The sequence below is a fragment of the Sprattus sprattus genome, assembly GCF_963457725.1.
Source record: "Sprattus sprattus genome assembly, chromosome: 1".
Classification (NCBI taxonomy): Eukaryota; Metazoa; Chordata; class Actinopteri; order Clupeiformes; family Clupeidae; genus Sprattus; species Sprattus sprattus.
The window spans coordinates 42,539,198-42,566,103 of NC_137920.1; the positions used below are offsets into that span (position 1 = coordinate 42,539,198).

Genomic DNA, 26,906 nt, shown 5'->3' on the forward strand with positions numbered 1-26,906 from the left:
CAGAGCCTTCATGTAATCGCGTTGTTAACTTTGACCAAAGGGTTGCAAAACCTCCCTTTTGGAAATTAAATATTCAAAAGGCAAACTTATGAAGAAAGAGCTTTTGATTAACTTCACATTTCGCGGAGTTTTAGTTGGAAAGCGTAAGGGTAAAAAGGCTAAAAGAAGAAAATGGCAGATTTTAATCTCCGAAAAGCTGAACCAAAAGACGTTACCGATATATTGCGGTTGATTAAGGTTAGTTTGGTAAATTCTTTATACAAATCACCCACACATTCCAAGACACACGCACGTTTTAACATAATTTTAGCTTAACATTGTATGCTTCGAAAACGTTATTAAGGTTGTAAAATGGAAGCTATTGCGATCTATTTTAAATGGGTGTTTGAGAGAACTTCTGTTTTCAGAACAAACAAAAGATGTTATGCTAGACATTTTTTTATATTAATCATACGACAACGAAAGATAGTTATGTTTTACATGAAAGTATGATGGGTTGGTTTAATTTACTGTAGTTCCTGGCAAGTGTCAAAATAATAGATTTGTTTTTTTTATTCAAATATTGTTTCACTGTGTTCTGGCTAACGTTACCGAGTTCGCTTGCAAATGTATGACGTTTACGTCAAGTTTCCTGTGTCTCGCTAATGTAAATGTTCGTATAATTAAATTAGTCACATAAATGTTGATTTTTCCCCCCCCATGTTTATTACCATTTTGCGGTATTGTCTTTCAATGCCACATTTTGACGTTTGTTTTTATGCATGTATTTGTTTTTAGGAGCTTGCGAAATTCGAGGAGATGGAGGAACAAGTGGTGCTGACCGAGAAAGGTATCGGAAGTTCCCCTCCCCCACTGTCTCTCTCCGTCACCCTGACGAGTCGAGTTTCGCTATCAGACAAGTCTGCCGAGACCACACATGTTTATTTCCAGAGTATCTAAAGACATTTAAATACTTTACATGCAATTTCCATATTGACACCGTTACAAACACGTAATCTACTGAATTGTATAGGTAATTTAAACCAGTACTAGATAAAAGGTAGAGCATGTTTTTGATAGATGCCAATACAATAGATAACTCCGAGTAAAAATGTAGAGTTCTGTCAAAGAACTATCAACGCAGTTCAGCTGTGTTAGCCAATGGGGTAAAGTAGGAAGAGACACAGCGTCCTTCCTGCCGGTCACGCGTGACTGAGAAAAAAAAGGGAGGGGTTACTATGGTTACTCCTCCTGTTCTCAGGCGGAAGTTTCAGAGAACTTTTGTGGTCAAGGTCACTCACTGAAGCTTCAAAGAAATCACATGGTTTCCCCCCCGGAACTAGCAGTTCTGCAACAGTTCTAGAAATCAGTTCATAGGAAATTGAATATTGCTGCTATTTATTGACTATTGTCAAAGAAAGTTTTATCAAAGTTTATGAATGAGTTCTCATGATCTAAGACAGGCAATGGAATGAGTGTGGTATTAAACAAATGAGTGTTGGTTCATAAAACGTCACAGATCCAGTACCTAGGCAACACGCGCGTGTGTGTGGGGTGAATGATTGGATGTAAATGTGGATGATTGTGTGTGGTGTGGATGATGTGATGTAAATGTGTGTGTGTGTGTGTGTGTGTGTGTGTGTGCTCTCAGAGCTTCTGGAGGATGGGTTTGGTGAGCATCCCTTCTACCACTGTCTGGTAGCGGAGGTCCCTGAGGCCCAGAGGAGCAGCGATGGTGAGTTACGTTCAGATTGCAGACAAATAAAATCTGCTATTTGTTCAGACTCCCAAGTTGTCAACAAATGCATCAACATATATCAACATATAGTTGACACACAAACATGCCATCGACATCTAGAAGCACTTGAATTTTAAAAATTACAAACAAACTAAATTAAGGTGACCAGGGGCCGTATTCACAAAGAATCTTAGGGCTAAAAGTAGCTCATAAGTGGCGAATTTAGGAGAAACTCCTAAAAATAATGGGCGTGTCAGTCTTAAATTTAGGACTCCTAATTTTTTTTACTAAGAGCAATTCACAAAATATTTTATCCCTAAAAGTAGCACCTAAGTCTAGGACAGCTTAAAACTCCTCATGAGGACTCCTAAGTCACTAAGACCTATTCACAAAAAATCGTAAGATGGCTGCAGCCGACTTGGAATTGATAAAAGACATTGCTTAAACCGTGAAGGTATTAATATTGTCATAGAATTAGCGCGGGATGCAATGACTCCTTTAAACAACGATGTGTCCCGAAGTGAAATGTTTGGAAACATAAAGATAGCCTATTTGGCTTCGCGGAAAACGCAAATGATTACACAAGATCAAAGTAAATTCCATGGCGATCGCAGGAATGTCCAGTGACGGGACACACATTACAATAATTGCCCCATCAAAAGATGAAGACGTTTTCGTCCACATTTCAACGGAGAGCGGTCTGCAGCAAGTTTTTGAGAACTTACCAGCTGGATGCCACTGGGGTGACAGTGGCTATTGGTCCTGGGACCAGTAGGCTTTCGCTTACGTTTCACGTTCGTTTCGCTTGAAGGGCCGTATGGCTGATAGGCTATTTTTATATTGATCGCGTTCTTTTTCTCTTAACGTGCAAAGTGTCATTCCCGTTGGATGCACAAACTTGTCATCATGCGTGTGCATTCTGCTAACTGCACTGTCCATAACTATTTAATATGACTTAATTTGAAGCCTAGCTTATTCTCTTATTTTCAGTTGATATAGTGGGATTGTTAGAGGGACGTCACGAATGAGTTTTTAATGAGAGAGCCTGTCAACAACCAATCACCGTCCTCACCCCTTCTTAACTCGTGCATGAGAAGCGACGTCATCCATAGCAACGGAGTTTTTATCTTAAGCTTAGGAGTTGGTATTATCCTTAGTATGAGTAGGTCTCAGAGCCGTTGTGAATCACTTTTAAGAAATTACTCCTACGTAAAAGGTTTTAGCGCGAGTTAGGAGCACTCCTAGTGGTAAGATAAAAGGCTTTGTGAATACGGCCCCAGATTTCTGAGACAAAATCCGGGGACAATTTCAGTTCAGATACGTTAACACCTCCAAAACATGTAATGTTTTTGTCTTTGTAAGCGGAAAACGGGGACACTGACTGGGCCCTTATTCATAAAGCAGTTTATCTTCCCCTTGTTCTTGTAAATCGCAAGGGAGGTGTCAAACAAAGAGTATTTAAACTAATCACAAAGTGGCTGAAATTAAGAGTAGTAAAGGTAACAACCTTTAGCCAGATAATTAGAACCAATTTCAGTGATAAGAACTTAGTTGACGTCAAGCTTCCTTGCAGTAGGCCTAACTTCTGTGATTGGCTGATAAGTGACTGGTCTGCACAGATGGGTGTCAGGTGTTATTTTACAGCATGGAAATGCAACTAAAGGCAGTGTATTCCTATATTCTGTGTAAAAAACAGCTGGAACGATGAACATACAGATCAGGCCCATAGACTCCAGGATCTTTGGAATAGTTTTTTTTAGGTATTACTATACCAAAAGTGATTTAAGAAACAAACAAACAAAAAATATTCAAAATACAATTTCAGTAGAAAAAAAAAAAATAAATCCATGCAATGTGAAGGTGAGGGAGGAAGATCTGAATAATCTAAATAATAAGTACTGTGGCTAGCAGTTGACATCTTTGTTAATACAGAATATGTGAAGTTAATGAATTTTAGTTTGAGTTTTTAGGTAATGTAGGCCTACCCTTATTCTAGGCTACATGAAAATCTATGTATCCTAAGCACATGACTCATATTTTAGCACATTAAACCCCCTGCTTAAAATGTAACTAGTGAGACTGTTTTTGCTTCCTCATCTTGAACGCAACCCACTGCCATAACATCAGCAGTTTTACTAAACTTGACAAAGAAAAAAAAATTGTGTAATGTTATAGTGATAAAATAGACATCTGACAGCCTGGCACAGGAGTATTTGAAAACGTATATAATATAAAACCAAAACATTCGTGTTTAACAAGGTTGTTTCTAAAGATTCTACAGTGCTGCATATTCCACCGATTAAAACACTAAAAAGACGGGCATTCTAGATCTTTGAGCTACGAGCTAGAGCTTGCTGCCCTGGCTGCTGGCTGGGATGCTTGAGCCCGTGGCGTGTAGGCTACGCAACTAAACATTTGGTCATTGTTTGTTTCTTTCTTTTTAAATTTTTCCCCGGGTCTGTCTGTGAAAACCGGGGACATTTCCGGGGACAGCTCCAGCCGGGGAGGCCACCAAAAACGGGGACTGTCCCCGGAAACCGGGGACGTCTGGTCACCTTAAACTAAATTGACCACACCTATCACTTAATTGACAGCTCTCCAAACTAGAGATTATGGAAAGTCATGAAAAAAAATTACTCATAAATGCAAGGCACACACATGTTTTAGTGATTAATTACTTTTATTCACACACACGCACACACACACACACACGGTCCGTCCCCCCCCCCCCCCCCTTATGCCAGTGCTGATGTAATGTGATGTTTGCAGGTCACACTGTGGTGGGGTTCGCCATGTACTACTTCACTTACGACCCCTGGATCGGCAAACTGCTGTACCTGGAGGACTTCTACGTCATGCCCGAGTACCAAGGTACACACACACACACACACACACACACACACACACACACTGCTCTAGAGTACATTTACAGAGGTACAAACGCTTATGTACCTCAAGCCACTGTGTGTGTGTGAGTGTGTGAGTGTGTGTGTGTGTGTGTGTGTGTGTGTGTGTGTGTGTGTGTGTGTGTGTGTGTGTGTGTGTGTGTGTGTGTGTGTATAGACTGTGTGCTATTATCACAAGCCATGTGGTGTGGCTATTGAGGTCAGGAACTGCAGTGTCCCTCTAAAACATGACCCCTGAAGTTGGAGCAGAGTTGTATGTGTGCTGAGCTGCGTAAGGGGTGGGGGGAACTCAGCAAGGAGCTCATTGGTTGCTGGTGCCTTTTTTAGTTTGCATCAGAAAACTGACATGCCCTCCTCTCTGTTTCCACAGGTTATGGGATGGGGTCTCACATCTTCAAGCGTCTGAGTGAGGTAGGTTTCTCTTCCTCCGTCTGACACTCACAACAACAACATTAACCTGCTCTCATCATAGTCCTGTGCTGCCCAGACCCTGCCTTCATTTGTTGACATTTTCATGTTTGTTTGTTTGTTTTTATTTGTTTGTTTGTTTGGTGCAGACGGCAGTGAAGACTCGCTGCAGCAGCATGCACTTCATCGTTGCGGAGTGGAACAGCAAGTCCATCGAGTTCTACAAGCGGCGCGGAGCAGCAGACCTGTCTCTGGAGGAGGGCTGGCGGCTTTTCGAGATCGACAAGCAGAGCCTCCTCAAGATGTCCAAGTAGACGGCAGAAGCACCCACAGTCCACAGATTTAGCATTTAGAAGAAAATGGCAGCCGGTCACTAAATGGACAATCGACTTCAACAAGGCAGATATGAGGTGAACAGTGTTGTAGTCATTTTGACCTCTTCATTTAACCAAAGGGCCTTGTATTACTATCAGTGAAGGAGACCATTTAGTAGAGCTGCCATTTTGATGCTTGGACTAAACTTTCTAATGTTCACTTGAGCTCAGCAATGTTATCCAAAGGGACTTGATGCGTAGGAGATGGAAGAGGTAGCAGTGATCATTCCTCATCCTGGACAGGAAGAGGTCATTAGTCTGTGATTCCAAACATACAGACTCTGTTACCATGGCACCCTGTCTCTTTGATCATTGTCTGAATAAATCAATAAAATATGATGCATATTTCTGTTTGGTTTTGTCTATTTTACTGCATTTACAACTAACTGACATCTGCAGCATGTTTTTTTTTAATACTGTTGAATCCAATGGAACTTAACACCAAATAAACCTGTGAGGAAACTTCATCATTAATCACAGTGTCACTGCAGAGGTCGGAGTTCAGAGCCCTCTCTCTTCCTGGTCTACTGGTTACTTATTGATCTAGGAGTGGCCTAAATTATGTCTACCTCTGCACACGGGAGGAACACCCAGTTTTTGCACAGTCACTATAGTGTGTCATTGAGGCAGATAAGACGCCATCAGAGATAGTGTGTCATTGAGACAGATAAGATGCCATCATAGATAGAGTGCCGCCATCATCACATGACCTCTATTCTGGCGGTGGGCGTGAGGAAGAATGTGCTGGCATGGCAGAGAAGAGGGTTTAAGAGCTGAGTGACTCATATTCACGCTGCCAAGGTCTGGGTTAGGGAGAGGAGTGGGTGGAGCCTACAGTGTGAAGATGGGGAAGAATCTGGCTTGAGGCGGCCAGCCCACAGACACACACACAACTCTTACCGCCTGACACACAGAAACACACACATACACACACACCCTATTGTAGCGTATCGATTACAGTAAAACTCCAGATTTCTAGATCCAGTCTCCGGTGTTCTGATTAAAAGAAAAGGTGTGATCAGCCACAACACACACCAATGTGTCTGATTCAAAAAGGAACGTAGCTCTGATTGTAATTTAGGTTAGGCCTCTATGATTCTGATTAAAGTTGACGCACCTATGATCATAAGAGGTCTATTGCCCACCGCTGGGAGATTCCTTTTTGTGTTCTTGTTGTCAATATGTCTTAACAGCCACACATTTTTGTCCTAGAATCATAAAAAGAACACCCAAAGAAACCTTTAATCTTTTTACATATATGCCACTTGTGCTACAATGTTTTTAGTTAGAGGAAATATACAAAAACATCAAGGCATGCCAGAATACATGTCAGAAGTCTAACAGGCCTAAGAGTTAAAGGTCAACACATCAATGATTCTACTTAAAGAACACACCAATGATTCTATTTAAAGAACACACCAATGATTCTACTTAAAGAACACACCTATGATTTTACTTACAGTGCCCTCAACAAATATTGGCACCCCTAGTGAATATGAGCAAAACAGGCTATGAAAAAATATGTCTTTGCTGTTTATCCTCTTGGTCTTTCACTCAAAATATTCACAAAAATCTTACCTTTTCATTTAAGTAAAATTATTGAAAGAAAAAAAAACTGTTGACTTTAAATAAATATTTTCCCCAAAAACATGTGTGCCACAATTATTGGCACCCCTAGAAAAATCTTAATAAAAATCTAACTGAAGTATAATTCCAGTCATGTTTTACATTTTTAAGTTGTTTGATAAGGAACTCCTAGAGGTCAACCATGACTTCCTTTTCCACTGGCATACCAATATGAGGTAACACAGGCCAAATTCCATTAGTCATTCATCACTGAAAGACCCAAATAACACAGTGACGATCTGCGACGGAAAGTTGTTGAGCTGCACAAATCAAGAAATGGACACAAGAAAATCTCTAAACAGTTGAAAATACCCATTTCCACTATCATGGAAATAATTAAGAAGTTTAAAGCGACAGGAGATGTAAGGAATCAGACTGGAAAAGGACCTGTATGTAAATTAACCCCACACAACGTGAGGAGGATGGTTCGACTGGCAAAATAATATCCAAGGATCACAGCTGGAGAATTGTATATGATAGTTTTGGAGGGTTGCCAGAAAAAAGCCTCTGCTGTCAATCAACAACAAACTAAAGCGCCTACAGTTTGCCAAATGTAAGACAAACTTTCAATGGGACCGAGTTATATGGTCAGATGAGACCATACATCAAAGGCGGGTTTGGCGTAGACAGAAAGATAGCCATATAGAAAAGCACCCCATACCCAATGTGAAGTATGGTGGCAGATCTTTGATGTTGTGGGGCTGTTTTTCTTCCAAAGGCCCTGGACATCTTGTTAGGATACATGGTATCATGGACTCCATCAAATACCAGCAGATATTAAATGAAAACCTAACAGCCCCCTCCAGTAAGCCTTAAAATGGGCCGTGGTTGGACCTTCCAGCAGGACATGGATCCTAGGCACACCATCAAAATCAACACAAAAATGGTTCACCGACCACAGAATAAAGGTTTTGCCATGGCCATCACAGTCCCCTGACCTAAACCCCATAGAAAATCTGTGGGATGAGCTGTAGCCAAGTCTACAAACATTGACCTCAGATTCTGAAGGGATACTGCATGTAGTAATGGTCTCAGATCCCGTGCCATTTGTTCACCAACCTCATCACGCATTATAGGAGAAGAGTCAGAGCTGTTATCTTGGCAAAGGGAGGCTGCACAAAACATTAAATTAAGGGGTGCCAATAATTGTGGCACACATGTTTTGGGGGAAAATATGTTTTTAATGTCAACAGTTTTTTTTCTTTCAATAATTTTACTTCAACGAAAAGGTAAGATTTTTGTGAATATTTTGAGTGAAAGACCAAGAGGATAAACAGCAAAGACATATTTTTTCATAGCCTGTTTTGCTCATATTCACTAGGGGTGCCAATATTTGTGGAGGGCACTGTAAAGAACACACCTATGATTCTACTTAAAGAACACACCTATGATTCTACTTAAAGAACACACCTATGATTCTACTTAAAGAACACACCAATGATTGTACTTAAAGAACACACCAATGATTGTACTTAAAGGTGATATATGATTCTGTTTGTTTGCCGTACCCATGAACACATGTAGGTGTATTTATATCTGCCCGAAATAAAAAGATGAATCAGAAGATCAGATCCTCAAATATACAGTTTTATTTCATAGAGCATTTATAATTTATATATAAATATAAATCAATTTTTACATTTATGTTTCAAGGTGAATTTAACTTAACAATTAAAGATTTTCTTAAAAACAAATACACATATTTAGTCATCAGGTTCAATTGCATTTGCATTATTTGCAAATGACTGGACGGCCATGTTTAATGTGTGTGTGTGTGTTTAATTCAAGAATGTTATTTTAAAAAGACTTATATTTTCATTTGTTCAGTTTCAACCGTAGAAGGTTATTTGATCGAGGACAGAGTAAGCCCATTGGCCAATCCCGCCCTTGGGAGAGTGGTTACCACACATGGGTGTGTCTCATTGTAGTGCAAAATGTTGGGGGAGGGGCCTCTTTCGAAAGTGGGCTGGACTTCCCTCGTCCGTCAGCTTGATGCCTGGACCTGAGAACGAACACACACACACACACACACACACACACACACACACACACATTCAGTATGTACTAGGGATGCCAACAGGTTATCACTACGGCCTGTGGAAAGAATGGACAGCAAAGCATCATGTCCTTCTGTTACATAGAAATTAAGCCAAAATGTGTCAAATAGGATTAGAGCTAACATTAAAGTTAGAGCCAGAACACAACATCAGTCAGGTCCAGCCAACACCAGAACACAACATCAGTCAGGTCCACCCAGAACACCACATCACCATAAGGGTCTGGCCATTAGGAGAAGTGTGTATATGTGTGTTTGTGTGTGTGTGTGGGAGGGTGCCAATGTGTGTCCTCCGGTTTGAGAAGGCACATGGTGTGACGTGATCTGTATATGTGTGTGTGTGTGTGTGTGTGTTTGTGTGTGAGTGTTTGTCCAATGAGGAACGCTACGTGTATTTGTGTGTGGGTTTATGCATATCTGTAAATGTGTATGTATCTGGTTTATGTGTGTGTGTGTGTGTGTGTGTGTGTGTATGTATATGTGTGTATGTGTGTATTTGTGTGCGTGTGTGTGTGTATATTTATATGTGTGTGTGTGTTAATGTGTATCTGTATATATGTGTGTGTGTGTGTGTGTGTGTGTGTTTGTGTGTGTTTGTGTGCGTGTGTATGTGTGTATATGTGTATGTGTGTGTGCGCATGTGTGCGTCTGTGTTTGTGTGTGTGTGTGTGTGCGTGTTACCCGCTCCAGAGTTCAAGCTTTGGTCTCCTCCTTGGGACTAGTCTGAACCTGTGGAGACAAACAGACCAACAGGCCTAAGTACACACACACACCCATCTAAACAGAAACACCCACACCCACACCCACACCCACACCCACACACACCTTCTCTTTGGACAGTATTGGTTTCTTCACCAGTTGCTCCATGGTCACATACGCCTGCAGCGCCCAATCATAGATGCCATCACCGGTTGCCTGGCAATGCATCAGGGGGGAATCAAAATCAAACATATAGTATGACACACACACACAACACACAAATAAACACAAATACACACACACACACACACACACACACACACTGTGGCGATTTCTGAAGCCTTCTGAGGGTAGTACACAGACACACAGACACACACAGATACACACACACACACACGCACACACACAGTGATATTTGAAGCCTTCTGAGGGTAGTAAACACACACACACACACACCTTGGCGATTTCTGAAGCCTTCTGAGGGTAGTACAGAGACGCTCCAATGGCCATCAGTCCACTAGGATACACCAACTTCTTCCACCTAGAGCCTAAACACACAAACAGCATTATACACTCACGCACACACACACTCACACACACACACACACCCTCACTCACACACACATACCATCACTCACACACCCACACACAATCACTTACACACACACACACCATCACTCACACACACATACCATCACTCACACACCCACACACAATCACTCACGCACACACACACCATCACTCACACACACACACAGCATTAAACACTCACACACACACACCATCACTCACACACACACTCACACCCACACACCATCACTCACACACACACACCCACACCCACACACCATCACTCACACTCACCATCACTCACACACATCATCACTTACACACACCATGCTCTGCCCCTCACACACACACAAACACACCTCGGGCCAGGAACAGTCCCAGGATGCCAGCAAACCCGATGACCCCTGCTCGTGGGTAGAACTCTGGGGGTGGGTTCTGAAGATAGACATATCCATCTGCACACAAGAACCAATCAGACAGCCAGGCCCAGCCATCCTCCAATCAAACAGTCCTATTCACATGACCCACCCCTAAGTCTATCTCTCTCTCTTTCTCTCCCTCTTTGACGTGTGTGACAGTGGGTGTCTCTCTCTCTCTCCGACGTGTGTGACAGTGAGTGACATGTGTGACGGTGAGTGTCTCTCTCTCTCTCTCTCTTTCTCTCACTCTTTGACGTATGTGACAGTGAGTGTCTCTCTCTCTCTCTCTCTCTCTCTCTGACGTGTGACTGAGTGACATGTGTGACTGTGAGTGACGGTGAGTCTCTCTCTCTCTGACGTGTGACAGTGAGTCTCTCTCTCTCTCTCTGACTTGTGACAGTGAGTGACATGTGTGACGGTGAGTGTCGCTGTCTCTGTCTCTCTCTGACGTGTGACAGTGAGTGACATGTGTGACAGTGAGTGACATGTGTGAAAGTGAGTGACATGTGTGACAGTGAGTGACGTGAGTGCGTTGAGTGACTCACCTGTCCCCATCTGAACAGCGCTGTCCACGTGTGGCTTCACCTTCCCATACACCCCCTACAGATTTTCAACAGGATATGACAACACACAGAGGAGGAGATGACATCATTACAAAGCGAACATAGACCCAGGTCCACCAAAACCGCATCCTGGTTCTGGTTGCTAAGCAGCATAGCATCCTGGTTCTGGTTGCTAAGCAGCACAGCATCCTGGTTATGGTTGCTAAGCAGCACCGCATCCTGGTTCTGGTTGCTAAGCAGCACCGCACTGACAGCAGTCCTTTCAGCAGCTCGGATGTCAAGCAGGAGACAGACCAATGGAAGCACAGCTTGATGAAGAGTTAGCCAATGGGTTGAAAGCAGTATGCTTAAAAGCTTCTGACATTTTTCAGCATTTCATAGATATATCTTTACAACAGATATATCTTTTTTGTGTGTATAAGTCCATTAATGAATGTGTGTGTGCGTGTTTGTGCTTGAGGTAGGACGGGAGAGAGAGCGCAAATACTCAGTCTCTTTGTCAGTGTGTGTGTCTACGTGTGTGTGAATATGTGTGTCACTGTGTGTGTGTATGGGTATGTGTGTGTGTGTGTGTGTGTGTGTGTCTCTATGGGTGTGTATGGGTATGTGTGTGTGTGCGTCTGTGTGTGTGTGTGTGTGCGACTGTGTGTGTGTGTGTGTGTATGGGTATGTGTGTGTGTGTGTGTGCGCGACTGTGTGTGTGTGTGTGTGTGTGTGCGACTGTGTGTGTGTGTGTGTGTATGGGTATGTGTGTGTGTGTGTGTGTGTGTGTGTGTGTGTGCATCTGTGTATGTGGTACCTGCACTTTCTCCACTGCCAACTTTGTTGTTTGCTGAACAGCAGTGATGAGGTTGAAGCAATAGTGTTGCCAAGCATACACACACACACACACACACACCAACATGAGGGGACAAATGCAAAATCATTAAAGCACATGTGTGTTTGTTTTTAATGATTACAGAAAAGCACATGTGTGTTTAATGAAGACAGAAAAGATCTTCAGACTTCAAGCTGGCCAAAGTTCAAGTAATAAAATGATGGAACACAATCAATTTACAAATCAAATGGTTCCCATGGTTACATTCCCAAACACAAATTAGTTGCCACGCTTGGAAACCCCGCAGAACCTTTTGGTTGCCAAATCTGACTAGATGGTTGCCGTCATTAATGGCGTGTGTGTGTGTGCATATACTACAATAGTGATTAAACCAATTCATTTTTGAATACAGGTTTAAATGTATTTCACCTTCACCATCTGTGATCCCAAAAGCTTCAGTTTGACTATTAGACTGTTCACATATCCCTTAGACTGTTAAGCGGTCGGCATGCTTATCCGACCCTGCTCTCCGATCTCACGAGGCACGCCCTAAAACGCCCTCCTTGAAGTGGGACCACACCTTTGAGCACCTCCGACAGGCTTCCGAGGGTCTCGGATGGCCTCTGGAGCACCGCTCGAATTTTCTCACCTATCCGATCCGAGCTGTCCGACACCCCTGGCTAAAATCACGTTTCTTGTTTCGTTCCCTATATGACAGCACCGCCGTTTTAAAAAAATCGCTGAGAGATCGCTGGGAACCTGGGGCTGGAGGTCCAGGAGTGCATTAGGAGTTGGAGGAAGGGACAAGTTTGTAAAAATTCAAAAAACTATGAAGGGCACCAGCGGTGATGCAGGAGGAAAACCGACATCTCCCTTCTTCCTTGCTCTATCGTGGCTCTCGCCGCATATAAAGCATAGGGAGACGTCGTCTAATTACAGCAATAATAAAAACATTTCTTGGTTTTCGAACAGCCTCTTTGTGTTTGAGCTAGCAGAGCATGCAGTGTAAATGATTACATTGTAAAAGAACCTGAATTGTAGACGTAAAAAAGCAGAACTGTTTGTGTGGTATAATAATAGAAAATATTCGGCAATAACCGCCAGCTTGGTCATTGTCGTTAGTAGTTCATTTCACAACAGCCTCTGATCATTAACGGAAAATACACGGGATAAAAACAAACGATTTCTTATTTTATAGTTCTACTGTTGTTGTTGATGATGACGATGTAATGGCCTTGTAACATCATAATAAACCGATGGTAATCTCCACAGCCCCTCGTAGAACCATGCAGGTAAAGGTGAGTCTTACGATCATCCGATTAGAAAGGGCGTGTCTCTCGTGAAGTCGTACGAGGTGAGTTGGATAACCATGCAAAAGCCTTAAGACTGTTCACAAAGCCTATCCCTTAGACCACATGTGTCAAACTCAAGGCCCGCGGGCCTGATCAGGCCCGACAAGCCATTTAATCTGGCCCACCAGCTCCTCAGAAAGTTCCATTGATTTGAATGAGCAACGGTGAAATTTGATCTGGTTTGCCTAAATAATTTTCCCTCATGATTAACAAAGTATCCATCTTTTTTTATCTTTCAGAGCTTGACTGCCGCGGCCGCTGGTATGCCGAACGCACCACAAATACTGCAAGTCCCACAATGCACTGACCCCGCGTTGGTAGCATACGTCAATTTAGGGAGCGCTTGCCCCACTGTCCGGCCCTCGACTTACACCCACTTTTTTTTCGGCCCTCTGTGTATTTGAGTTTGACACCCCTGCCTTAGACTGTTCACAGTGTTCACATATCCCTTAAACTGTTCACATATTCCTTAAACTGTAAGACTGTTCACATATCCCTAAAACTGTTGACATATCCCATTGTAAGATTGTAAGATCACTGGTCGGGGATTGAACCAGCCACCCTAAGGTTTCCAGCCTGAAACCCTAACCAGTAGTTCACGGCTGCCCCTTGATAAAGGGCAACTGGGCAACCATTCATGTGGAGTCTTGCAGTGTTGGGTTCTGATACTTATTGATCACATTTAAATCACAACTCTGATGATCAATCTCACACGCACAAAAACAAACAGATACACTCATACATGCAAGCGTGCGCACACACACACACACATTTGAACACCACGCATACACACTGTATGTGTCAGTATGTTTGCACCGAAGTCACAGCATCACTATGGGCATGCAGGGCACTGCTATGACAACACGGGTCAGCATCTAGCAACTATGAAGCGCTGCTATGGCAACACGGGTCAGCATCTATGAAGCCTAGCCCTTATAAACTCCAGTCTAACTACCCTTAACCCCAGTGTTTACAGGAGTTTAAATCTCCCTCTCTGTATTCCCTGATAAGGCCCTGGTTTTTATAGTTTCCTCATAGGCCACCCGTCCCCCACCCGTCCCCACAGAGCTGTGTCAGGTGTTTGCAGGCGTACCTGCAAAGGGGCATGGCTGTGTCAGGTGTGTGTGTGTGTGTGTGTGTGTGTGTGTGTGTGTGTGTGTGTGTGTGTGTGTGTGTGTGTACCTGTCCCCAGGAGAGGTAGGGCTGGGTGGCGTGGCGTACGGTGGTGACCCCCTGCTCCAGGGACCCTACTGGTGGTTCCAGGTAACGCAGTTTGGGCTGCGGAGTTGTGTACAGGGACAGCTGCACACACACATTACACACACACACACACACACACACACAATTATTATTCCACACAAGCATTCAGTCATCAGCCCACCTGTGCATTGTGTGGAGTGGGGGGGCAGGTCTTAAGGTCGGATAATATTGTGTGCGTGTGTGCGGTCTTTACCTCCTCCAGACTAAGGTCATTACTGGGTGATTTCTTATCGTTGGGGGTTGCAGCAAACACCACTGCCATCATCATGCCCACAGGGCCCTGGGCTGACATCTAACCAACAAACAAACATAAACACATTAACAAACTCACACAAACACTAACCCAACTACACAACACACACACACTCATACAACCACACACCACACATGCTTATCCAACCACACTGTTAAAGGTCGGGATGGCTTGACAGTCTTGAGCAAGATGTAAAACTCAAAAGGAGGACTCAGGAGGTTCAGATGTTGAAAAAGATGGGCATTTTATTCCACCCAAAGAAGGCCAATAAGGCAGTAAAACAATGAAAATACTAAATAAATAAATAATATAACTTTTCCCAAAATGACATTTAAATGGGTATCATAGTCACACATAAATATGTACAATAAACATAGCATCATTCGACTAAATACTTAAAAGGACACAATAACAGTCCTTTGGAGAGCTCTTAAGACTTACGTCCTGTGACATGGCAACTCCCCTGAAACAAACAAAAAGCTTGTTTAAATAGCCTAGGCACTAACCTGCAATTGGCTCATGCCAATCATTACCTGCAGGTGTATCATCAGCAGGCACCAACACCTGTGGCTCAAATCAGCCCTAAACTTGGCTACTAACAGCCTAACAGTCCCATACCTGGGAAAACATACTACTCAAACGTAGTCAGCAATGGCTTGGTGACGGCACAGCCGACTCATGATACAGCAGCCTACATACTATTATAAAAACTCGGGTTAACTCACAAAAGGAAAACATCTGGTAAATAAACAAACTCATGTACATTTAACATGCAACACACTAGAGAAACACTGGCATCCTGTTCCTTAATAAAGGCAGCTCAATGCTGCCGTGGCGGTCACATATGTGCCCCGTCACACACCCCCCACTTAAGAGTGAGCATCCATGACGTGAAAGAGAGTCTGCAACAACATAGCAGGCTGCAATGTTGTAAAAAGACTGCACAGAAGTGGAGTCCGACGTCCCTTTTTTCCCAACAAGAACGACAGGACTGGACCACTCACTGCGCGATGGCTCCATCGTCCCCCTCTCCAGCATGGCCTGTACCTCTTGGTTCAGCGTACTCGTCAGTCGCGCTGGAACCCTGGTCGAGGTCTGCCGGATATGGCCTGGAGACGTGTGTGCCGGATGTTTAAGCAACCTCTTCTGTCATGTCTGGGGCTTGATAAGCTGGTCGGAGCCCATGGAGCTCAGCTGGTCCAGCTCCTCCCGCATCCTCCGGACATAGCTTGAGGATGCCTATGCATATCCTCTGTACGGGTATCCCCAGAATAGCGAGACACTGATCCCAGACAGCTCCATAGACAGACAGTCCATGCGGGGATTTCACGGTTTTGATGCTTGTTCTCCTGGTCTACTCCTTGAGCCGCTCGCAGCCACTGGATCCCATGTTCGCTGCCACCAAATGTTAAAGGTCGGGATGGCTTGACAGTCTTGAGCAAGATGTAAAACTCAAAAGGAGGACTCAGGAGGTTCAGATGTTGAAAAAGATGGGCATTTTATTCCACCCAAAGAAGGCCAATAAGGCAGTAAAACAATGAAAATACTAAATAAATAAATAATATAACTTTTCCCAAAATGACATTTAAATGGGCATCATAGTCACACATAAATATGTACAATAAACATAGCATCAGTCGACTAAATACTTAAAAGGACACAATAACAGTCCTTTGGAGAGCTCTTAAGACTTACGTCCTGTGACATGGCAACTCCCCTGAAACAAACAAAAAGCTTGTTTAAATAGCCTAGGCATTAACCTGCAATTGGCTCATGCCAATCATTACCTGCACGTGTGTCATCAGAAGGCACCAACACCTGTGGCTCAAATCAGCCCTATTTAAACACTTGGGTACTAACAGCCTAACAGTCCAGGGACGTGCAGTCATAGGAGGCAGGGGAGGCAGAGCCTGTCATTTTGAAAAGTAAAAAAATAAAAATAACTAGAAAATGCATTTCCTAAAGGAAATACCAGTGCATGAAATGCAAAGGTTAAGAAAGGAAGAAGAAAAGAAAGAAGAGTGAAAGAAGGAAAGAAGAAAGGAAAGAAGAGTGGAAGAAGGAAAGACAAAAGGAAAGAAGCGTGAAGAAAGAAGAGTGGAAGAAGGAAAGAAGAGTGAAAGAAGGAAAGAAGAAAAGAAGAGTGAAGAGTGGAAGAAGGAAAGAAGAAAAGAAAGAAGAGTGAAATAATGAAAGAAGAAAGGAAAGAAGAGTGAAGGAAGGAAAGAAGAGTGGAAGAAGGAAAGAAGAAAAGAAAGAAGAGTGAAAGAAGGAAAGAAGAAAGGAAAGAAGAGTGTAAGAAGGAAAGAAGAGTGAAGAAAGGAAAGAAAAGTGGAAGAAGGAAAGAAGAGTGGATGAAGGAAAAAAGAAAGGCAAGAAGAGTGGAAGAAGGAAAGAAAAATGGAAGAAGAAAATAAGAAAGGAAAGAAGAGTGGAAGAAGGAAAGAAGAGTGAACAAGAGTGGCTCTGGATGAAGAGATAAAGAGAGAGTGAAAATATTGAAAAAAGGAGATAAAAATGGAGTGAAGAAGAGAGATTGAGTGTGAGAGAAAGTTGACTGAGAGAGAAAGATGGAGAGATGGAGAGAAAAAAAAATTGAGAATGGATGGTGTCTTAATGTTCCTAGTTACAGTTAAATTGAGAGGGACAGAGAGAGAAGAGGTTCCTTGGATTTGGCACAGGTGTCAGTAAAGCACAGGTGCAAGCCAGTTTAAAGACCCTATTATGATGTCATAATGGCCCAATGTAAGTCAATGGGAAAAAAATTATATTCGTTTTTCTTTAATATCTTAGAAAGTATAAAGTTTAGAAAAGTGAAAAATACATAGCATAAGTGTTGTTTACAAGACCTACGCGACAAAGTTTAAATGAAGTTTCTACGTTAAGCGGTTCGGGCTGAATTAATCGCAGAAAAAGGTAACAAGAATAAGAAGAAGAAGAAGAAGAAGAAGCCTAGGAATAACAATACAGGGCATTTCATGCACTGTAATAAGAAGAAGAAGAAGAAGAAGAAGAAGAAGAAGCCTAGGAATAACAATACAGGGCATTTCATGCACTGTAATGAGTGAATACTTTCTCTACACTGACGTCACGTTCTTAAAGGTTATTGTAACTTCTATAAGGTAAATCCAATATTATATGTTAAAATACGCAACACAATACCATAGGCCCTAACATGAAAGTGAACTAATAACTTTAACTAGAAAATGCATTTCCTGAAGGAAATACCAGTGCATGAAATGCAAAAGTTAAGAAAAGAAGAAGAAAAGAAAGAAGAGTGAAAGAAGGAAATAAGAAAGGAAAGAAGAGTGGAAGAAGTAAAGACGAAAGGAAAGAAGAGTGAAGAAAGGAGAGAAGAGTGGAAGAAGGAAAGAAGAAAGGAAAGAAGAGTGAAAGAAGGAAAGAAGAAAAGAAAGAAGAGTGAAAAAAGGAAAGAAGAGTGGAAGAAGGAAAGAAGAAAAGAAAGAAGAGTGAAATAATGAAAGAAGAAAGGAGAGAAGAGTGAAGGAAGGAAAGAAGAGTGGAAGAAGGAAAGAAGAAAACAAAGAAGAGTGAAAGAAGAGTGAAAGTGGGAAAGAAGAGTGAAGAAAGGAAAGAAAAGTGGAAGAAGGAAAGAAAAATGGAAGAAGGAATGAAGAAAGGAAAGAAGAGTGGAAGAAGGAAATAAGAAAAGAAAGAAGAGTGAAAGAAGGAAAGAACAAAGGAAAGAAGAGTGAAAGAAGGAAAGAAGAGTGTAAGAAGGAAAGAAGAGCGAAGAAAGGAAAGAAGAGCGAAGAAAGGAAAGAAAAGTGGAAGAAGGAAAGAAGAGTGGATGAAGGAAAAAAGAAAGGCAAGAAGAGTGGAAGAAGGAAAGAAAAATGGAAGAAGAAAATAAGAAAGGAAAGAAGAGTGGAAGAAGGAAAGAAGAGTGAACAAGAGTGGCTCTGGATGAAGAGATAAAGAGAGAGTGAAAATATTGAAAAAAGGAGATAAAAATGGAGTGAAGAAGAGAGATTGAGTGTGAGAGAAAGTTGACTGAGAGAGAAAGATGGAGAGATGGAGAGAAAAAAAATTGAGAATGGATGGTGTCTTAATGTTCCTAGTTACAGTTAAATTGAGAGGGACAGAGAGAGAAGGATTTGGCGCAGGTGTCAGTAAAGCACAGGTGCAAGCCAGTTTAAAGACCCTATTATGATGTCATAATGGCCCAATGTAAGTCAATGGGAGAAATTTATATTCGTTTTTCTTTAATATCTTAAAAAGTATAAGGTTTAGAAAAGTGAAAAATACATAGCATAAGTGTCGTTTACAAGACCTACGCGACAAAGTTTGAATGAAGTTTCTACGTTAAGCGGTTCGGGCTGAATTAATCGCAGAAAAAGGTAACAAGAATAAGAAGAAGAAGAAGAAGCCTAGGAATAACAATACAGGGCATTTCATGCACTGTAATAAGAAGAAGAAGAAGAAGAAGAAGAAGAAGAAGAAGAAGCCTAGGAATAACAATACAGGGCATTTCATGCACTGTAATGATATATATTTATGTATTATAAAATAAATATTCATATTTCTCTAGTTATCTGTGTTACGGGAGTCATTTCTGCATGATTCCGATCATTTCGAGCATTTTTATAATCAAAATCGCTGAATTTGCGCATTTCCGGTTCCCAGTGACAGTGATCAGCCAATGAACCAGGACGTGCGGTCGATGCATTGGTGTCTATGGGCAGGTGAGGCTAGAGGCTAGATTGCGCAATCACTCCAAACTGGGTTTTACGCATGCGTGCGCGTGCGTGCGTGTGCGCTTCTACTTGACGGCGAAAATGGAACATCGTATTGCTAAGCTGAAGCAGATCTCAAAACTGGACTTTCAATCCAAACGTGAAATGAAATGTGAAATGATAAACTAGAAAATGCATTTCCTGAAGGAAATACCAGTGCATGAAATGCAAAAGTTTGGAAAGGAAGAAGAAAAGAAAGAGTGAAAGAAGGAAAGAAGAAAGGAAAGAAGAGTGGAAGAAGGAAAGAAGAAAGGAAAGAAGAGTGAAGAAAGGAGAGAAGAGAGGATGAAGGAAAGAAGAGTGAAAGAAGGAAAGAAGAAAAGAAAGAAGAGTGAAGAAAAGAAAGAAGAGTGAAGAAAGGAAAGAAGAGTGAAAGAAGGAAATAATAGTTGAAGGAAAGAAGAGTGAAAGAAGGAAAGAAGAAAGGAGAGTGCAGAAAGGAAAGAAAAGTGAAAGAAGGAAAGAAGAGTGGAAGAAGGAAAGAAGAGTGAACAAGAGTGAAAGAGAAAAAGAGATTGAAAATATTGAAAAAAGGAGATAAAAATGGAGTGAAAAAGAGAGATTGAGTGTGAGAGAAAGTAGACTGAGAGGGATAGAGAGAAAGATGGAGAGATGGAGAGAAAAAAAAGTAGAGAATGGAAGGTGTCTTAGGCTGAATCCCATTTCACCCCCTACCCCTTCGTCTTTCCCCTTCCCCTCCGTTTTGCGCGTTCACGTGGAGAGGTAGTGCTAACCCAATTCACGTAAGGACAGAGGGGTAGGGGCGAGGGGAAGGGCTTTCCACCCCTCCAAACGAAGATTTTCCGAGGGCACACTTCTTCTTATTCTTCTCACCTTTTTCTGCGATTAATTCAGCTCGAACCGCTTAACTTAGAAACTTCGTTCAAACTTTGTCGCGTAGGTCTTGTAAAGGACACTTATGCTATGTATTTTTCACTTTTCTAAACTTTATACTTTTTAAAATATTCAAGAAAAACTAATATTAATTTCTCCCATTGACTTACATTGGGCTATTATGACATCATAATAGGGTCTTTAAACTGGCTTGCACCTGTGCTTCACTGACACCTGTGCCAAATCCAAGGAACCTCACCTCTGTCCCTCTCAATTTAACTGTAACTAGGAACATTAAGACACCTTCCATTCTCTACTTTTTTTTCTCTCCATCTTTCTCTCTATCCCTCTCAGTCTACTTTCTCTCACACTCAATCTCTCTTCTTCACTCCATTTTTATCTCCTTTTTTCAATATTTTCACTCTCTCTTTATATCCAGAGCCACTCTTGTTCGCTCTTCTTTCCTTCTTCTACTCTTCTTTCCTTTCTTCTTTCCTTCTTCAACTCTTCTTTCACTCTTCTTTCCTTTCTTCTTTCATTATTTCACTCTTCTTTCTTTTCTTCTTTCCTTCTTCCACTCCAGCAATGGCTTGGTGACGGCACAGCCGACTCATGATACAGCAGCCTACATACTATTATAAAAACTCGGGTTAACTCACAAAAGGAAAACATTTGGTAAATAAACAAACTCATGTACATTTAACATGCAACACACTAGAGAAACACTGGCATCCTGTTCCTTAATGAAGACAGCTCAATGCTGCCGTGGGGGTCACATAGCCTATGGGCCCCGTCACACACACACTGAGGGCCTGATTTACTAACAGGATTGCGCCCATTTCTGGCGTAAAATAGCGGTCGTAAACATAAAACAGTATTTACTAAGGGGGCGCATTTGAGTAGAGTCGCATATTAACGCTTTAAGGGTGTGTACCTGCCAACAGGTCGGATGGCACGGAGACGTGGGTGGTAACATAGGTGTGAAGCGCACTTTAATGGGAGGAGTGCACCTAATGATGTATTGCGTGGTATTTACTAAACTGCGAGCGCACGTCTCTGATTTGCGGGCTAATTCTCCGCCTCATAAAAGCACGTCTTAACTAGGGATGCACCGATACCACTTTTTTACAAACCGATACGAGTACGAGTATTTTTATTTCTGTACTTGCCGATACCGAGTACCGATACCGATACTTCCAAGATTTGATTTCCATGAAAGATTTTATTTTAAGGTTATGTCAAGCCTATAGTACAACATTAACAGAAGGCTATCCCAAGCCAAAAATAAAGAGCTTTCTGGTTTAAACCAAAAAAAAAAAAGAGTCAATATCATCACATTAGACAAAATTTGCATATAGACAGATGGCAATTTAATTTGCTGCATAGTTAACAACACAGTCTGCTTAACAAAAAGTGAACAGAACTATCCTGGATGATAAGAACATGAGCACAGTTCAGTTACAAAAGGATCAACAACTCTCTTCCTCCCCTTCTCTCTCTCTCTCTCTGTCTGTGTGCGCGCGCGTTTTTGTCTTTTGAAAGACGTCAGTAAAGATTGGTTGCTTGGTCTCTTAAGCCACTGGCATGAGTGAACTTTGTGTGCTTAGCACTATGGTGCGTCTTCAGATGTTTAATCAAATTGCTTGTGTCAAACGAAGTACTTTCCTTTCCCCCCTTCGACACTGTAACAGTGCAGATCTTACACTGTGCCTTACTCCTTTCATCATTTATCTTAAAATGAGTCAAAATCGCCGTTAAGGCAGCACAACGGTATAGCGATTTCTTACTAGAGTTTAATGTTGACAATGAACTGGGCTACGTTCTTGCAGCCAAATTGACACTTGCCTGAAGTTTGACTGTGTTAGGGAAGTTGTTTGCAACCTAGCCAACATAGCTATCACAATAACATTGCAAAGAAGTTAACGCAAAAGCACTTAATATTAGCATCAGGCGGAAAAACGGAAAAAAAACGTAATACTAGCATCAATGTCCAAGAGTGTTAAAACAACCTTGCTAACATCGCTAACGGGATGTCTTGCTAGCGGCTACTTGCTAGCGGGTGTTTATGACAAACTAACAAGATTCCTGAAACACAAGACAAGACAGACGTCCTCTTTTACCCTCACATGTCCTCCTTTCGAGACCTAAATGCGTCCGGGTAAAAGAGGAGAAAACAAATACATTCCCGTCCCCGTCAATCAACCGTAGCAAATGGCAATAATATGTTATAGGCGCAGCGTCGCTAAAGACAGTAGGCTAGCCCCTACACTTTGCCTATGTAACAGCAGTTCTAAGTTAACTGCAAAACATAAAATAGCCGAAGATAGCACTTACCTTTACTGGAGGTCGTACGTGTTAAGTTTAAAATCTCTAGCGAAACCGCTAGCTTACGCAAGCCACCTCCACACATCGTATCCAAGCTGTTATTGAATTAATTTAAACTGCAAGTTCAACCTCAACTTATCTGTCTGCAATACCGCTCTCGGCCTCTATGCAACTCGCCGCTCTCACACCTGGCAGGCATAGACAGTAGAGGAGAAGAAAACACACGCGTTAAGACGCAACACTGGGTATTGGTTTTTGGTATCGGTAATTTAAAACGAGTACGAGTACGAGTATTTTAACGAAGTATCGACCCGATACCCGATACTGGTATCGGTATCGGTGCATCCCTAGTCTTAACCAGGGCGCATTTCCATTGAGTCTGAAAACGTTGATATGGCAGAAGTTATAAGAGCAAGGCGAAGAAAAAAGACAGAGTCAGAGAAATAATTTTTTCAACTCGTATAACACATTTTCAGTTAAGCGAACCACAAATCATTAGACGGTACAGGTTAACCAGCCACGCAATACTTCAATTACTGAACCAGATCAGAGACGACATCGAACCCTCCAACCGGAGATCACATTCCATTCAATCAGTTGGTAAACTTCGGACAACATTGCAAATATTGGCATCGGATCATTTCAAACAGTTATAGCATAAGCAGTTGGTATATCTCAGCCATCACTCAGCCAAATATTCACCCAGGTACTCGACGCATTGCTACGGCGCACTGGTCAATATACATTTCCCCACTATACGATAGCTGAAATTAAACTTTCCAAACGTAATTGGAGCCATTCATCGCACCCACATGCAAACAGTCCCACCTTCAATCCACGAACACGTTTAACGAAACAGAAAGCACACATATTCAATGAATGTCCAGGTCATATGTGATGCCAACATGACCATTACTTACGTGGTAGTGGTCTGTCCATGACAGTTTTATCTTCCGGAATAGTGCCATCTATCCATGATTGAGCAACGGTGATTTTGGAGAGGCCTGGCTACTTGGTAAATGTATTTGTTTCAGTGGGGATATATTGTAGTGAACCCATGTCCCTTGTAGAACGTATTAATCTCGCCATGTACACATCTATATTGTTATAATAGACAGTTTATGCATTAATGTCATCAATAGCATATTATTTATAATCGTGTTCTTTTAAACATCTCGCTGTAGGTGATGGCGGGCAAAACAGCAATATAACCCATTGAATCAGGTTCAGTGATTGAGCAAACGTGAACCAATATAGGCTAATCGATATCCTCTTCGCTGAACCTTAGTTTTTTCTTCCTCGAATCTCCATGGTGGCAGTAACTTGCAGGCAATTTCTCTTTCTCGTCTTTTAACGGTGCGCTAAATAATGATTGCCCAGCGCGATTCTGGCTCGATAAATATCACGGAAAATGCGGGGAAACACCGTGCGTTAATGTGCGCTTGGCAAAGGCGCTGATTAAGCTGCGGTCGCAAATCAATAGTAAATCAGGCCCTTTACAGGGCGGAGTAAGCACACAGCGCCCAGCGCGGATGTGGTTTGATAAATACCACAGAAAATGCGCAAAAACACTGTGCGTTAATGTGCGATCGCAGATTAAGCAGAAACTGCATATAATGGGAATAGTTTTTGTTTGCCGTAGCGGAACCCTCTGTAATACGGTTCTGAATGTAGGGTTAGGGTCAGCTTAAAACACTGAGTCAAGAATTTTAAGATTCCAATCCCCCCTTTCCTATCTCCACCCGGCCGACCTCAAGCAGATGGGTCCCCCCTTATGTGCCGTGGTTCTGCTTAAGGTTCCTTCCTGACTAACAGGGAGTTTTTTCTTGCCCCTGTTGCCATTGTGCTTGCACTAAGGGGGTTCTGGCTCTGGGCTCTGTAAAGCGCCTAGAGACAATTGTATTGTTATGGCGCCATATAAATAAAATTGAATTGAAATTGAATTGAATGACATATTTCCACCTAAAACAGAAAAGACTGAGGTAAACTTAACACGTCTGAGCCGACAGAAGAACATTGGCAAATAGAACACTGCCAAATAGAACAGGATAGAGTAATTTGACTGGGCACACAAGGTAAGGCTATAGGAAGTGAGAATTAAACGTCCATGTAAAGTAAAGTAGATGATGTAAAGTGTCTTTAAAGATATAAAACCTCTAGTAGAAGGTCAGCTGGGCTTATGCTGAGTTCAAAAGCGTGAAAGTGTTCAGCACATGGTACAATCCCGGTTCTCAGACTAATACACTGTTATAACATAAATCTCTCAAATACTTCAACCTATCACCCACACATATAAAGTCTACACCTTTGGGTACGCCTTTCAAAAAGCCTTAGAAGGTGTTATAAGGAGAGTGCAGTTGACAACAGGGATGTAGGGCGCTGGAGAAGTGAGAAGGCATTAGTGGACAAAAGTCCCGGCTGTGCCTTAAAACTTCTGACAGGCTGATGTTGCCGCTTTCTCTCTAGTCCTGCAACATCTTGTCGTCACCTGGCGGTCATACCAGGTTCTGCATGTAAGTAAAGAAACCCTGGGATAATTGAAACTACACCTGACCTACAAAAACGGTTAGACAATTCATTTTTAATTCAATTTTCATCTCAACCTAAAAATCTATACATTTCTTGGGCTATATCTTGTTTCAAATTGATTCGCCACCTAGTCTACGGTAGACAACGATGACGTTGAATGTCATTGGTCCACCGTTTCTCATCGACATTTACCAGTTCCAGTCACTGAAAATACTAGACAAACATAAACAGCTGGTTTCCCCTACTCATGACCAGACTGTTAGGTTTTTGTCACGCTATGTATTCCACAGCAGTTATTGCGACCTTTACGACATTGACATTATTTCCGTGGACGTACGTTGCCTTCAGAAATACTGTATTTTATATCACATACAGTAGGTGATAAATCATTTTTAATCAATTTTATTTCATCCATTCCACCTTACATGTGGTCTTCTGGAAAATCTCTACGTATGGAAATTAACGTCCTCGGAGAATGTCGCTGTGTAGCTAACGTCCCATTCAAGCTGTAAAGACCTTAAATGACCTCGTTCTTAATCCACAAACTCCCTTAAATTAAGCAGGAAAATACACCAAACTCTAGTCAAATGCATACGACCAACTCCATTTACTTTGGCGCATGACCCAGATGATGTAATTTCACATACTATGGGTTGGGGAAGAAAAACGTAACTATGTTATGTCCCGGCATCAAGTTTAAAGATATCAAAAAACCCTTCTTACCTTGAACATGGTTTACTTTCTTCTTCTACGATTGTGGCAGTGGAGCAACTTCACATTTGAAACATCGCCCCCTTTAGTTTAGGAATGGAACGTGCATTTGGATTCATAGACTGCAAAAAAGAGACTATTAATTTTGTAATACCATAGCTCTGGAAATTACTGTACCAAACCATTACGCAAGACCTGACCATGTATTTAGTGTAATGTAATGTTGGTGGCTTTTTTTGGAGAGATTTGTATTGTCTCCTAAGTTAAGTTACCCTCTCTAGGGTAATTTAATGAGTATACTGTTGCCATAACAACACACGTCCACAACCCCTAGCAAGCGATGACAAGACTAGCTACAATGCTAAGAAAAACTATTTATCGCACTTCCAGACATACGTGGATGGACTGATTGGAAAATATACAGTTTGGCCAAAGGAGAAAGAAGGCATTTCCTAAGCTGTTTTGTCCTAGCAAGTACTAAATAACGGTGCAGATGGATTCTAACGTTAGGTGAGCAATTAGATAAATGTACTATCCTAGCTAACATTATATGGGCAACTAACTTATTTCTTTGCTTTAGTTCAAGTTCAAGTATTTATTTGTCAGATACACAGAAAAACAGTCAGACTGGGCATTGAAATTCTTAGGACAAGACACCGCACAACAACCTACCATAGCATAACATAAAATGACAGTAGGCTACTGTGAACACAAATGAAATTACACATAT

At 41.9% G+C, this 26,906-nt stretch overlaps 2 protein-coding genes across 4 annotated transcripts; one reads left to right on the forward strand and one right to left on the reverse strand.

Annotated features, from left to right (window-relative positions):
* LOC308366185 (diamine acetyltransferase 1-like) lies at nucleotides 1–5,697 on the forward strand. Its single transcript, XM_080839820.1, has 6 exons — nucleotides 1–237; nucleotides 778–829; nucleotides 1,631–1,714; nucleotides 4,487–4,588; nucleotides 4,994–5,034; nucleotides 5,181–5,697. Exons 1-6 carry the CDS (start codon nucleotides 172–174, stop codon nucleotides 5,343–5,345), a joined length of 510 nt encoding a protein of 169 aa, XP_080695946.1. The 5' UTR covers nucleotides 1–171; the 3' UTR covers nucleotides 5,346–5,697.
* A 2,900-nt stretch (nucleotides 5,698–8,597) lies between these two features.
* apooa (apolipoprotein O, a) lies at nucleotides 8,598–26,225 on the reverse strand. Of its 3 annotated transcripts, XM_080840107.1 has the most exons (10): nucleotides 26,189–26,225; nucleotides 14,961–15,059; nucleotides 14,690–14,809; nucleotides 12,138–12,170; nucleotides 11,321–11,375; nucleotides 10,716–10,811; nucleotides 10,243–10,334; nucleotides 9,913–10,002; nucleotides 9,769–9,816; nucleotides 8,598–9,033 (listed from the first exon to the last, which is right to left on the reverse strand). In XM_080840107.1, exons 1-9 carry the CDS (start codon nucleotides 26,195–26,197, stop codon nucleotides 9,781–9,783), a joined length of 630 nt encoding a protein of 209 aa, XP_080696233.1. In that variant the 5' UTR covers nucleotides 26,198–26,225; the 3' UTR covers nucleotides 8,598–9,033; nucleotides 9,769–9,780. The 3 variants fall into 3 exon arrangements, with proteins under 3 accessions (XP_080696233.1, XP_080696234.1, XP_080696235.1); XM_080840108.1 differs by lacking the exon at nucleotides 12,138–12,170; XM_080840109.1 differs by lacking the exon at nucleotides 14,690–14,809 and having other exon boundaries at nucleotides 26,189–26,209.
* Nucleotides 26,226–26,906: the final 681 nt, after the last annotated feature.

Excerpts from the sequence above, each read along its gene's own strand:
- LOC308366185 (XM_080839820.1), top strand. The coding sequence starts at position 172 with ATGGCAGATTTTAATCTCCGAAAAGCTGAACCAAAAGACGTTACCGAT. Across the intron at positions 238-777 it reads ATATATTGCGGTTGATTAAG|GAGCTTGCGAAATTCGAGGA; the intron begins GTTAGTTTGGTA and ends ATTTGTTTTTAG. Across the intron at positions 5,035-5,180 it reads TCTTCAAGCGTCTGAGTGAG|ACGGCAGTGAAGACTCGCTG; the intron begins GTAGGTTTCTCT and ends TGTTTGGTGCAG.
- apooa (XM_080840107.1), bottom strand. Across the intron at positions 10,335-10,715 it reads GGGACTGTTCCTGGCCCGAG|GCTCTAGGTGGAAGAAGTTG; the intron begins GTGTGTTTGTGT and ends TTGTGTGTTTAG. Across the intron at positions 9,817-9,912 it reads CAATACTGTCCAAAGAGAAG|GTTCAGACTAGTCCCAAGGA; the intron begins GTGTGTGTGGGT and ends TTGTCTCCACAG.